At 39.8% G+C, this 13,355-nt stretch overlaps 1 protein-coding gene across 1 annotated transcript in view; it reads right to left on the reverse strand.

Annotated features, from left to right (window-relative positions):
* Positions 1-13,355, reverse strand: part of SPMIP7 (sperm microtubule inner protein 7) — a 54,943-nt gene that overhangs the window by 23,566 nt on the left and 18,022 nt on the right. Inside the window, exons 3-5 of the mRNA XM_045865154.3 lie at positions 7,950-8,026; positions 2,249-2,387; positions 26-93 (exon numbers count right to left, since the gene is read on the reverse strand). Coding sequence (XP_045721110.1) covers positions 26-93; positions 2,249-2,387; positions 7,950-8,026 — 284 coding nt within the window. The remainder of the gene's footprint in view (positions 1-25; positions 94-2,248; positions 2,388-7,949; positions 8,027-13,355) is intronic.

Raw genomic sequence — 13,355 nt, forward strand, 5'->3', positions numbered from 1 at the left:
GAGAACACAGGGGGATAAAACTTACAAAGTAACTGGCTTGACCGGTGTCAAGAAAGATCTTGTTTGAAATCTGTCCCAGAGTCCACCAACCATCTAAAATCAGCAACAAAATGAATGACATATTTAATGAGCAAATCACATCATGTCTTGTCTATAAGCTCCTGTGCTCTTAACCATACCCACCACATCATAGGCAAGCCCCAGGCTCCCAATGGAAAGCACTCTCCAAACCTGCTTAGCAACAGAGGGCTTTGCCCCAGAGCCCCTCCTGGTCTCTGCTCTGCCCTCAGACCCTTAGTTTCCATTAGTTTTCACACAGCTGGAATCTGCCTCATCATCTACGTCCTATAGACTGAAGCCCTATGAAAGGTCTGATTTTGGTTTTCATCTCAGAACCTGTGGTCACTTGGCTCTGTTTTTGTCCACCCTCTGCAGCCCCAGGCTGGTCTCCCCTTTCCAGCCCCATCCAGACCCTGAGCTTTGAACTTCATCTTGCCAGGAAGGACTTTGGGTTCTGGCATAAGTAGATGCCAAAGCATATGTTTAAAAATGATATAAAAATATTTTCAAAAGGTATAATTTTCAAAAGATATAAAAATATTTTTAAGTAGTTGAGAGATCCTTAAAAACAGCTGTAAGAATCCAGGCACATTTTCTGTCCTCTGACTTAGTTTAGTTTCTATGGGCAAATCCTGTGCCAAGACTTTATATTATAGCCACATTGTTTCTCTCTTGCTGCCATTTTGCTCTGTAAAAGCTGACAAAGATTTTCAAAATAATGTGGGCTTCTTACCCTGTGGTTCTGAACCTCTTAGGAGTCCGTATTTAGCACCATATTTATATATAATCATTTTCCTCTTTAGTGCTATGTGTTTTACATAGGAAAGAGCTTTGTTATGAGAGGTGGTCCCCAGGCTTGTCAGACTTCCAAGGGATGAGGAACAGAGCGAAAGGATGAGAGATTCAATGCAAGTAGGAGGCGCTTTGCAAGCACAGAGCCAGGGTTGGGAGGGCAATAGTGAGGTCCCACATTAAGACCCAAAGGATTCATGGGACTTAGCCTGGAAAAAAGGGAATGCTGAAGGGAGTGGAATACTGTTTGTTCAGAGGATGGGGTTTGAGGAGCAAGAGGAACAGGAAGGTAAGGATCAGGCTGAGGAGGGGCCATGGGCAAATAACAGGACGGGGGACATGTCCTGTCAAAGAGCATGGATTTCACTTCCTCAAAAATGAAGGGTTTTAATCAGAGGAGTGATATGAAGCGATTCACACTTTAGGAAAAGTACCCTGGCTGGTGGTGTGGATACAATAATTCACGTGCTGAATTCTTGATGTTTGGAAATGAACACAGAGGGGCGCCTGGGAGGCTCAGTCGGTTAAGTGTCCAACTCTTGATTTTGGCTCTGGTCATGATCTCAGGGTCGTGAGATCGAGCCCCATGTCAGGCTCTATGCTGAACGTAGACCTGCTTAAGATTCTCTCTCTCCCTCTGCCCCTCCCCGCCCTCTCTCTCTTAATAAAATAAAATAAAATAAAATAAAATAAAATAAATATGAAAACATACATCTGTGGAGACAACCAACTATGCTTTGTTTTGCTAGAAATAAGAGCTCTATGATTCATGGGTTTTCCCATTCTGTCTCAGAGTGCAGAGGTTAGGCTCAATTTCAAGAACTGTTCTCAACACAGGTTCTCTGATGGAATCATAATTATTTCTCCATCCCTCAGTCCTCCTTGTGCAGTTTTAAAATAAACACAGTCATTGCAAAGGACTTTTGAGACAGAGGTAGTTTTTAAATAAAATTTTAAGAAGTGCAATACAGGTAACATTGAAGTATTTGAGGTTATTGATGACTTTTTTTTTTTAAAGATTTTATTTATTTATTTGAGAGAGAGAGTGAGAGAGAGAAAGAGCACAAGAGGGGGGAGCAGGAGAGGGAGAAGCAGACTCCCTGCTGAGCAGGGAGCCCGATGTGGGACTCAATCCCAGGACTCCAGGATCATGACCTGAGCCGAAGGCAGTCGCTTAACCAACTGAGCCACCCAGGCGCCCTGATGACTTTTTTGATTATGGCACTTTCAAGTCCATAAATGTATATATTTACATGTTCTTTCCATGTTTCTTACAATAAAATGAATATTCAAGTTTTGGGCTTCAGTTTAGAAATAAATGCACTGTTGCAAAAATGCAACATTATATATGGGAAAAGGCATTATGCACATGTAATTGAGGTCCCTAATCACTGACCTGGGTTATTGATGGGGCCCCTTCATATCTTTTCAGTGTAAAACACTGTGAAATCAGGTCAGCAGCTTTTTCCACTGTTGTTTCTTCTGGGTCGGGTTTCGGTGGTAGCATCTTGTCCCAAGGAACAACTTCATAAGCTCTGTGAAATTATTAAATAAGGACATAGTATGAAAAATACATATTCAAATGGTATGAGTCCTAGCAGTATCATACCCTGTGGCAGGCAGAATTCGATGGTGTCCCCCATGACTCCTGCCCCCTGGTGTACATGTCATATATAACCACCTCCCCTCTGGTGTGGGCAGAGCGAATGAGTATGACAAGATACCACTCCTGTGATACTTTGTATGTCAACTTTATATGGCCAAGGGATTGTGCCTATATATTCAAGGTCCCTAATCAGTTGAATTTGAGTTAATCAAAAGGTGGATTCTCCTAAGTAGGTCTGACCCAAACAGGTGAGCCCTAAAAAGAGATAAACATACAGTAGACACTTTGCAGCTGTCCTTAAAGAAACACCTCATGAGGGGTGCCTGGGTGGCTCAGTCGGTTAAACGTCCAATTCTTGATTTCGGCTCAGCTCGTGATCCCAGGGTCCTGGAATCGAGCCCCATGTTGGGCTCCGCACTCAGCAGGGAGTTTGCTTCTCCCTCTCCCTCTGCCCCTCCCCTTGTTCATGCTCTCTTTCTCTCAAATAAATAAGTAAAATCTTAAAAAAGAAAGAAAGAAAGAAAAGGAAAGAAAAAGAAACACCGCATGAGCCCCCCCAGCTTTAATGAACTGAATTCTGCTGCGAATCCGACTGCTCCTGGAGGACAAGGACCCAGCCCCAGCTGACACTCTGATTCCAGCCTGAGAAACTCTGAGTATTGAACCCAGTCGGGGCACACCTGGACTTCTGACTGCAGTCATGTGGTTTAAAGCTGATAATTTGTGGTCGTCTGTTGCATGGCAGTAGAAAACCAATGCATTTAATTATATGCATCTTACAGTTCACACACAAAAAAATGCATTTGACCTTCGCAGCAGGGCAGAAAGACCATTCTTTAACTTACAAATAAACAAACTCTGGCTTAGAGAATGAAATTTGTTTGCTTAAGGTGCTCAGCTACTGGTGGTCGAAGTCAGGATGCTGATGCAGATTCTCAGCCCCTGAAGAGTGAGCCACATTCCCACTGCCCCACACCAATGATCCTGATTATCAAAGTCTGGGCCGTGGTACCAGGAGTCCAGCCATCTTAACAAAAGCAAGCGTTATACACACAGAATTCGGATCTAAAGGTCCCGTCTTGGATTTCAAGTTTTGAAAGTTTTGTTTTATTGTTTTAGACAGACACACATGACAGATACAGCTAAACAGACTCCAGTTTGATTCTGAAGGAAAACCAAAGCTCCCTCATTCACGTGGTGGCATCCGGACAGGATAGATGGATAGATGGCCATCCCCGGTGTCCAGCATCCTGCTCCTACCCTGCCCAGCCTTGGTGCAAAAGCTGAACGCTCCGTCCCACCCTGTCAGCCAGCCTTCTCCTTCCAAATAATTCCACTCCTCTCAGTTGGCAAACAATTACCAGTGATCCTCATTCCCTCAACAAATATCTATTCAGCGATTACTGTATTTCAAGCACTGTGCTCGGGGCTTGGGATAAAAGCCTGGATAAGAAACAACATAAACATTTTATTTACCACATAGGACTGATGTGATGATTCATTAAATTAATATTTGTGAAATTAAACACCATGGTGATGTCTCCACAGTGTGTTAACTGTTGTGTATATGTTTTCAACTCACTCACTCTGAAATTACCGTGGCCTAAAGAAAAGCTAACTCTTATGAAATACTTTTAATTGTAGCGAAAGCTTAAATGGTTCATTTGTCTCTCTCTTATTTTAAATGATTTTATTTATTTATTTGTCACAGAGAGAGACTGAGCACAAGCAGGGGGAGCGGCAGAGGAAGAGGGAGAAGCAGGCTCCTGCTGAGCAAGGACTAGATCCTAGGACCTTGGGATTATGACCTGAGCCACAGGCAGATGCTTAACAGACTGAGTCACCCAGGGGGTCCCTAAAATGGTGCATTTTTCAGACAGAATATCTGAATGGTATTGTCGTAAGAAATTCACCTGAGTTGAATTAAATTTTGCAAGATGCCTCTCTGTTTGAGCCTCTGATGCATTTCACGAATATTTTATGGAATTTTCCATACAGGTTTCACAAGATTTTTTTCCCCTATGAAAACTTTTATATGCCGTGTTTTAAATAAGACTATCGGATAGTATGATTTCATACTTTGTATTGTCAAAAATCCTTATATTCTGAGCAAAGGATCATGAATTTAGCCAAATCAGCAACTTTTTCCAAGATGACCACTGGAATTTTTTCTGAGAGACACCAAGATAAGAATACGATAGGGAATGAAATAAAAACCAGAGAGGAAATTATAGGCCATTTCGTTAAAATCCTTCATTTTTAAGATGAGAAAGGTGAGAATTGGGTGTCTCACTACCCGCCCCCAGACTGCAGATGCTTTCCATAGAGCTCTTTTCTCAACTTGCTCTAAGACTCTGAAACACAGCTCCATACCCTGTTTCTTTCTTCCTTTCTTTCTTCCTTTCTTTCTTTCTTTCTTTCTTTCTTTCTTTCTTTCTTTCTTTCTTTCTTTCTTTCTTTCTTTCTTTCTCTTTCTTTCTTTCTTTCTTTCTTTCTTTTTTAATGTAAATGAAGTTTATTTTGCTTTTTAAGTAGTGCTCTTAAAGCATTGCAGCTTGGTAAATAGTGTAAATTAGTACTTGTTTTTTCATGACTTGCTAAAAAGATGCAGCCTGTTCTAAAGGGATAAATATTTTCACCACTTCACTTGGAGTTAATGAAGACTCACACATGAACAACACTCTTCCTAAGGAAAACAAGAAGCTGTTGCCAACACACCAACGAAAAGAACTGTGTAAAAATGATTGTTGCTATACTTTTCCAGTTGTTTTACAAGGAGGAGATAAGGCACACGATCTTGCTACAAACTTGCCATCCAGACTTGTAATACTTGTGGTCTATGCAGAGGGTTCTGTCCAAGGGACGTGAACTTCAGACAACGGGGCACTGTAACCCTAATAATGCATTTGGTTGGCTGGTTATCTTTTCTTCTGAAATATGGGTTAGAATGAAAATAATTCCTCATTAAAAATTGACATTGTTTACAGAAAAAAGGTTGTATGATTTTGCATCAGAATCTCCAAGTATATGTTGAAATAGAATTTGCCTCCTCCCCCATCTCAGCCACAAAATGGGCAAGAAGTACAATTCTTTAAAATGCCTTAATTTGGGGCACCTGCGTGGCTCAGTCGTTAAGGGTCTGCCTTCTGCTCAGGTCATGATCCCAGGGTCCTGGGACCGAGCCCCTGTGTTGGGCTCCCTGCTCAGTGGGGAGTCTGTTTCTCCCTCTCCCTCTGCCCTCCTCCCTGCTTGTGCTCTCTCTCTCAAATAAATAAACATCTTTTTAAAAATTCCTCAATTTTCAACTTCCTGAAAACTAAATACAGATGATTGAAACCAAAGCTTACAGAATGGCAGGATATTTCACAGAACATTTCTTATACACAAAACACATAAAGGGCTACTAAGTGACATTTTCATTAACAAATTGGCATCATTTAGGTCAACAAGTATCCCAATGCTGATTTCTTCTACTAAGGAGACTTGCAGAGAAAAAGGGAGAGAAAGAGAAAAGAGAGAGAGAGAAAGCATGACTTCTGATTTTAATCACACATTTCACATATATTCTTTATATTTTTATAAACCTTCTGGGAAAATATCTACTCCTAAGTATATTTCATGAAACTGGTGGTGGGTGAGGCTGAAATGTGAGGCACATCTGCTGGGTTCAGCCCCTGGGGAAGGAAGGACTTTGGAGGGAATGAAGTGCTTTGCAGCACCCACACACATTGTCAGGTCCCTATGCTCACGGCAGCCACCCCCGGACCCCCGCTCCTCCACTCTCTGTGTTTCTGCTGATTTCAAAGCCCACTGGGCAACTGCAATCATCTCTTCTCGGGGTTGACTGTCCTTGACCGTTTGCACAGTTTCACTGCCTCCTCCCCGAACACCCTTAACGTGTGTCTGCCAATTCACACTTGTTGCTAAGCCATGACCCCTGCACTTAATTTCTCTAGCTGCTCTTCCAAACCCCAGACCCATACACCCTGTCACCTACTTGACGTAGCCACGTGGATATCTAATGAACATCTTTATATTCAGCAGGTCTAAAATGGACTTCTGACCTTTCCCTCCAAACCCACTCCCCTGTGTCAAAGTAATGGCAACCTCAGGCCATCTGGCTGCTTAGCCCAAACCCTTGGATTGTCCTTGACTCCTATTTCCTTGAGATTCATTACCTGCAAACTGGAAATTGTGTTGGCTCTACTTTCAAAATATATCCAGAAGCCAACCGTGGCTGACACCTTCCTACCAGCCTCCCCCAAACCGTCCTTACCTGACCTCTATAGACGCCAGCGGTACCCTGGCCTCCCCCTTCTGCCTCATCCGGTTGTCTGGGAACACAGAGGCCACCACGTTACTTTCTGAGAGTCTGATCTTGCCACTTCTCTGCTAAACCTTCACTTCCCTCAGAGAAAAAGCCCTGGTGTTTACAGTTGCTTAAAGTGCCCCTGGACGTCTGGTTCCAGACACTCCCTGCTTTTTCCCATCTTCTCTTTCTAATTCCCCTCTTGTACTCTGCTCTAGATACCCTGGCCCGGGTGCACCCCTGACTCCATGCACATTTCTGACACAGGTCTCTGCATGGTTCTGCATTCCCTCTGCCTGGAAAATGGTCACTCCAGAGATCTGCAATCACTTCCCTATGCCTTCTGAGCTTCTCTCAAATCCCATCACTGAGGAGGACCCCCCCGCAGACCTCCTTCACTACTGAAACCTCCTACCCTTACACAGGATACCCTTGATGCTCTTATCCTGTGCCATCTTTTTTATGTTTCCATAGACTCATTACCTTCTAAGATATGAGCTATTTACGTGTTACGTTTGTGCTTATCGTCCATCTCCCTTTAGAATGAGAGCTCTTTGAGAACAGAGATCTTTGTCTGCTTTATTCCCTGATGAACCTCATAGCCTAGGGCACAGACACACAGCAAGAGTTGAAGATGGTTTTTGACTGAGTAAATGAACTCCTTCAGGCTTTCTCTGCTTTGGTTTTCTGTGATGCTATACTCTTATCTTCTCCTCTCTCTAACCATTTCCTTTCTGCTTTGGTTTTATTCTTCTATTAAACATAGATTTTCTTTAAGACTCTCCCTTGACCTCTTTATTTTAGCCATCAACATGAGTGAGTAAGTATCTGCATCTGATGCTCTCTGAATGACTCATTGAAGCCAGGACACTGTGGATACAAAGGGGATGTGTCATGAAAGATGACACAAATACTTTATTTTTTTAGTTTATTTTTTTTATTTTTTAAAAGACTTATTTATTTATGTGGAGGGGGAGGGGCAGAGGGAGAAAAGGGAGATGGAGAGGGAGAATCTCAAGCAGACTCCCCGCTAAGTGCAGAGCTACACATGGGGCTCAATCTCAGGACCCTGAGATCATGACTTGAGCTGAAATCAAGAGTCGGCTGCTTAACCGACTGAGCCACCCAGGCGCCCCTAGAAGTACATTTTTAAATCAAAGTTCTATTGGGAAAAATGCTTACTTTTGAGTCGAGGACTTGTAAAATGAGTCCTTTGCACTGTATTTCCCGTTTGGTTGTAAAAGCGGTTCTCCATCCTCCTAGAAGGTGTGAATAATAAATTAAAGGAGATCAGATAACATGGGAAGTGCTCATGCTTTCTACGCATGTGGTTTCTTGTTTTCTCTGTCCCTACTTTTCTCCTGTCATAGCACCCCGTGGGTGGACCAGGTTTAACACTCCCCTACTTCCCTCAGTTGTCTTGAAAATTTACATTCTCTGTATAATCTCCCAGTGATTAAGTTAAAATTGACAAAATGTATATTCAAGTTAACAGAAAATCAATTCTTTAGGAGAAAGCTCTTGAATTTTAAATGTTGGCAAATGATGTTTTCAGCACCATGCAATTCAAACATCTTAAAATGTCTTGTCTCTCTTGTCTTCTAATGATAGAAGGACATTAGCTCTGCAATATTTCCCCCTTCCTATCTTTCATCTTATTTCATTAAAATGACTTCTTATTATAACTGTTGTCAGGGACTATTTATTTAAAATTTCCACAATATTTTATCAGTGGTTCTTTGCCTGCTTTTACTTCTTGTATTCTATTTGGTTTTTGTTTTGTTTTGTTTTAACCCTGTATTCCTGGTTCCATTCTCTTTGGCTGAAGTTCTATTTTCAGTCATTCTTTCAAGGATATGAGCTTCTTCTAGCTCAGTTTTTTAACTAACTCATCCTCACCTTTCAATACTGTTCCAGATGAATTTAGAATTCTAATTTAATGGTTATGTTTATTTAGTAACCTAAATACATTTCATTGACCTCTGGCCTGTTATCGTTACTTTGTAAGTACACGGATGATGATGGTCTGCAGGTATTCTGTGTCCCCCCATCCTCATCCTCTGGTAATATTTAGGATATTTGTCTTGGTTTTCCCATGAAGAAAATTTGTTTAGGAGAAGATCTATTTTTTTCATCTGGCTTAAGATGTGTTATGTTTCTCTAATCTGAGAATGCCTAACTTTCACCAATTTGGACAATTCTCCATTGTCCTCTTTACTGTCGGTGGATTCACTTTATTCTCTTATGAAGTGCCCATAGACAAATACTAGACTTTCTTGTTCTGTCCGCTTAGTGTCCTAACTTTTGCATCTCTTCATCCTTAACTTCCATTGTACCGCTATGCACTTTCCAGTTCATACTTCCTTCTTCCCCTGGTTCTAGTCTCTGTTTAAACCTGGTTGTTACATATTTTTTAATTTCACCAAGGCTACATCTAGTGAAATCATTGTAATGGTTCTGTTAGTAGGATGAATTATATATATATATATATGTTTAGAAGTGTTTTTAGGGGCGCCTAAATTTCCTGTCTTGTGATTATGAATATATTCTCCATTATGTCACTGAGCACAGTTACAACAGCTGTATTAAAATCCCTGTCTGATAATTCTAGCATCTAGCATGTTCCCATGTGAGCTTATCCCATTTTCCATGGTCTTTGTGTGTTGAGTAATTTTGGATTGTATGTTGGACGTGGTACATTTTATGTTGAGGAGACTCTGGATTCTGCATTATTCCTGACTGTATTTTGGATAATAGTCGGATCTTAGATCAGTACCTTGTTTGCCTTTGATAGAACTGCTTAGAGTCTGTTTTGAGCAAAGACAGTCCAGGGATCAGGCAAAGACTTGGGATGAGTTCATACGTGGCACTATGGCTCCCTCCCCAGCTGCCTCCCGTTTTGGTTTCTTTCCTTTAATTCTTGGGTCATGCTCCATTCTTTCACCTCTTTAGGTCAGATAGACAGAGATTTCTATTGAAATTTTAACCACTCCAGTTTCCTGAATGTAGCCAACCTTCAGGCCACAAGGGGAAAATCACTCCGAGTTCATCCTCTAAGTTTCAACTCTGAAATTTGCCTGATTTTGTTCAATCACCAGAGGTCTTGACCCGATGGATTTGTATTTCATCAGAGTCTGGGGTTGTTACTGGTGGGAGGGTTAGGCTATTAGGAGCTTACTCTGCCACAGAGGACACAAAAATGTTTAATGATTTTTTTAAGAGAAATAATTGATTTTAAAGAATCTGATTTGTTTCCTTTTCACATCTGCCTGTTCTCCGTAAGTCCTGTTCTTTCCTTAGAAATTTAATTTCTTGAAAATTAATGTATATTCAGATGGTTCTATTATCTGAGGCTCCTTGGGAGAGATGTCCCCCTTCTGTTGTGCCCGCTGATATCCTCTCACAAGCAACCCTTTTCACATGCAGAGTATGATTTTGATGGTGGTTTCATCTAGGGAGCGCTATTTTCTTTGGAATGCTGCCTGTCAGTGCCACTTTGTGGAAGTGTTCCCTCGAAGTATTGCTTATTGTTTCTGGGTACAAAAGATTTTCTTCTTTTTTTTTAAATTTTAGGATGTGGTATTCCCACACTACATGTGTACTAAGAAATCATGATCCATGTATCCACGTGGTACAGACCAGAGTTTCTGTTTCCTCGTGGATAATATATTGTATTTTCCAATTTATTGTCTTGGTCAGGTGGCCAACTTCCCTCCCGTGTGTAAAGATTTATTCAAATTTCTACTCATTGCTGAGATAGCCCTTTGTGGTACCTGAATTTACACAGAAAACTCAATTCCAAATAACCACCATGAGATTTCAGATTTCCTATGTAGGTATTAAAATCCTGGCCCACGTACTCTTTGGCTTCAGCCAAATCCAGTTTCATTCCCCATTTCTACAGTAAAAGAAGCCCATTTTTATTTGGACCCATGACCTTAGATTAAAGATAACTATTTCACAATTCCTTTGTAGCTAGTGCAATATTGAGTTCTGCCAACATCATTTAAAGTGCTGTGTGCATTTTCTGGAACAAGTCCTTAAAAGGGGGAGGATATCTGTCTTTGATTTTGCTTCTATCCTTCTATCCTGATGCCCAACAGAATGAGTCTAGGAAAATATCATACACTAGAACTGCAGGCTAGTCCAGGACCTTTGGATTGTTAGGTAAAAGAGAAACTTCCATAGTGTCCCAACCACAGCATATTTGGGTCTCTGTTACCCAAAGCTATACCCATGAAAAACGTAATTTAAGTTGTACATCTATTTTTAGAACTGATTTTCTCTTCCTTTCTGGAGACTGGATCTTCCTCTCTCTTCTCTTGCCTTTGAGCTCAGCTAAGTATTGATTTTAAAATACATGTAGCATTTCAGTATATCTGTAGCATCTCAGTGTATCTGACGTGATAGAGAGGATTTGTGGAAAAAGCTCATTCTTTGACAATTCTGAAAGAAATCTTCTTAATCCTGAATTCTAGAATTAGGACATTTACATATAGGAAAAGGTATAGCTATTTACTGTACAATTTAATCAATCAGTTTGACTTAAATTAGAAACTCATATAACCAATATCTCAGTCAAAATACAGAATATTTTTGCCATCTCCCCAAATACTTCATTTCTACTTTCAGTCAATCTTTACTCCCCATAGGCAGCCACTATTCTATTTTCTATTACTAAAACTTAGTTTTGCCTGCCCTGATCTTCATGTAATTGGAATCAGGAGGTATGTATTTTTTTGAGCCTGGCTTTTTTGCTTACTAATATTGCCTTTTAAAAAAAGATTTATTTATTTATTGGGAGGGGAGGAGTAGAGGGAGAGGGACAGAGAAAATCTCAAGCAAACTCCCTGCTCAGTGCAGAGCTTGTCGCCGGGCTCTATCTCATGACCCTGAGATCATGACCTGAGCTGAAACCAAGAATTGGATGCTTAACTGACTGAGCCACCTACATGCCCCTTAATGTTGGCTTTTAATATTATTGAAATTCTCCCATTTTCTGGTCTATATCTCCCGTGTTCTGGTTTACTCTTTTTTTATTGAATACTATTCCGTTCTATGATCTGTTAATCCATTTTCCTTTCTATTGATTTTTTGTGTACATATTAATTAAGCTGCTACAAGCATTCCTGTACAAGTCTTTTTGTGGACACATACTTTGATTTTATTGGGTAAATACTTAAAAATAATATTACTGGGTCATGGTATAGATGTGTCACTTTATAAGATATGCCAAAGGTAAGAGAAGTCCAGTTGCTGTCTGTCCTCACCAACATATGATGTTGTCAAGCATCTTCTTCTTTTCTTTGAAAAAAAGAATTATTTCAAATTATACACAGATTAAAAAAAGACTGAGGCAAAGAATTGCTTATTTGCTCTCTTTTTACATAATACTATCTCCTTGATGGTTTTCAAGCATCTTAATTTTAGACATTCTGGTAGGTATTCAATAGTATTCCATTTTGGTTTTTATTTGCACTTCCCTCACAAATAAAAATGTTGAACACCTTTTCATGTGCCTATTGGACATTTATATATCTTCTTTTGTGAAACATTTATTTCAGTCTTGAGGATCTTAAAAATCTTTTTGTTATCAGGTTGTGGGAATTCTTTATATATCTTAGCTCACAGACCTTTCACAGATATTGCAAGCATTTTCTTCCAGTTTGTGGCTCATATTTTTATTTTCTTAACAGTGGTCCAAAGAGCAAAAGACTTTAATGTTAACAGAAGGAATTTTTTTCTAGACATAGTGATTTTGACGTCCTCTGTAAGAAATCTCTGCCAACCAACGTTGCAGATATTTTATCTTGTATTTTGTTTTAGAAGTTTCTTCTTGCTAGCTTTTCAGTTTAGGTCAATGACCAGCACAAAGTAATTTTTGTGATGGGATGAGAAAGGGACAAAGACTCCTCTTCCACATGGATGTCCAGCTGTTCAGAAACTATTTGTTGAAAATACTGTGTGTAAGCCATTGAACCGTCTTGTTACTTTTGTGTAAAAACAGTTTATTTCTGGACTCTCAATTCTATTCAGTTGATTTCTCTGTTATTACACCAAAACAATACTGTCTTCATGCAGCATTACTGCGGGTCTTCAAATCAGGTAGAATAAGTTTCCTACTGCACTGTTTTTTTCAAGATGTAAATTAATGTAAATTTCAGAGACAAAAGCAACTTTGCACAAAAAAAGCACAGAAGAATTCTGTTAGGGAAAGCACTGCAACTGTTTGGAGCTTAATTTGAATATTGGTATCTTAAAAAATACTGATTTTTCCACTCCATAAAAATAATGTATATCTGAATTTATTTAGATCTTCTTTTATTTGTCTCAGCATTTTGAAGTAGTTTTTAGTGCAGAGTTTTGAATGTCTTTTACTAAATTTTTCCCTAGTATTATAGTTTTAAAAATGTTATTGTAGTGGTATTTTTATAATCTTACTTTCCAATTTCTAGACACTAGAAAAAAGTTATTTTTTTTTGTATTTTGGCCAATCATTGACTGAGATAATAATTTATATATATATTAAAATTCTGTTAATAAAGTAAATCGCACTCATTGATTTCTGAAAGCTAAGCCAACCTTGCA

This window comes from Mirounga angustirostris, unplaced genomic scaffold (genome assembly GCF_029215605.1).
Source record: "Mirounga angustirostris isolate CCGP_5_RB_7025 unplaced genomic scaffold, mMirAng1.0.hap1 SCAF_12, whole genome shotgun sequence".
NCBI classification, from domain to species: Eukaryota; Metazoa; Chordata; class Mammalia; order Carnivora; family Phocidae; genus Mirounga; species Mirounga angustirostris.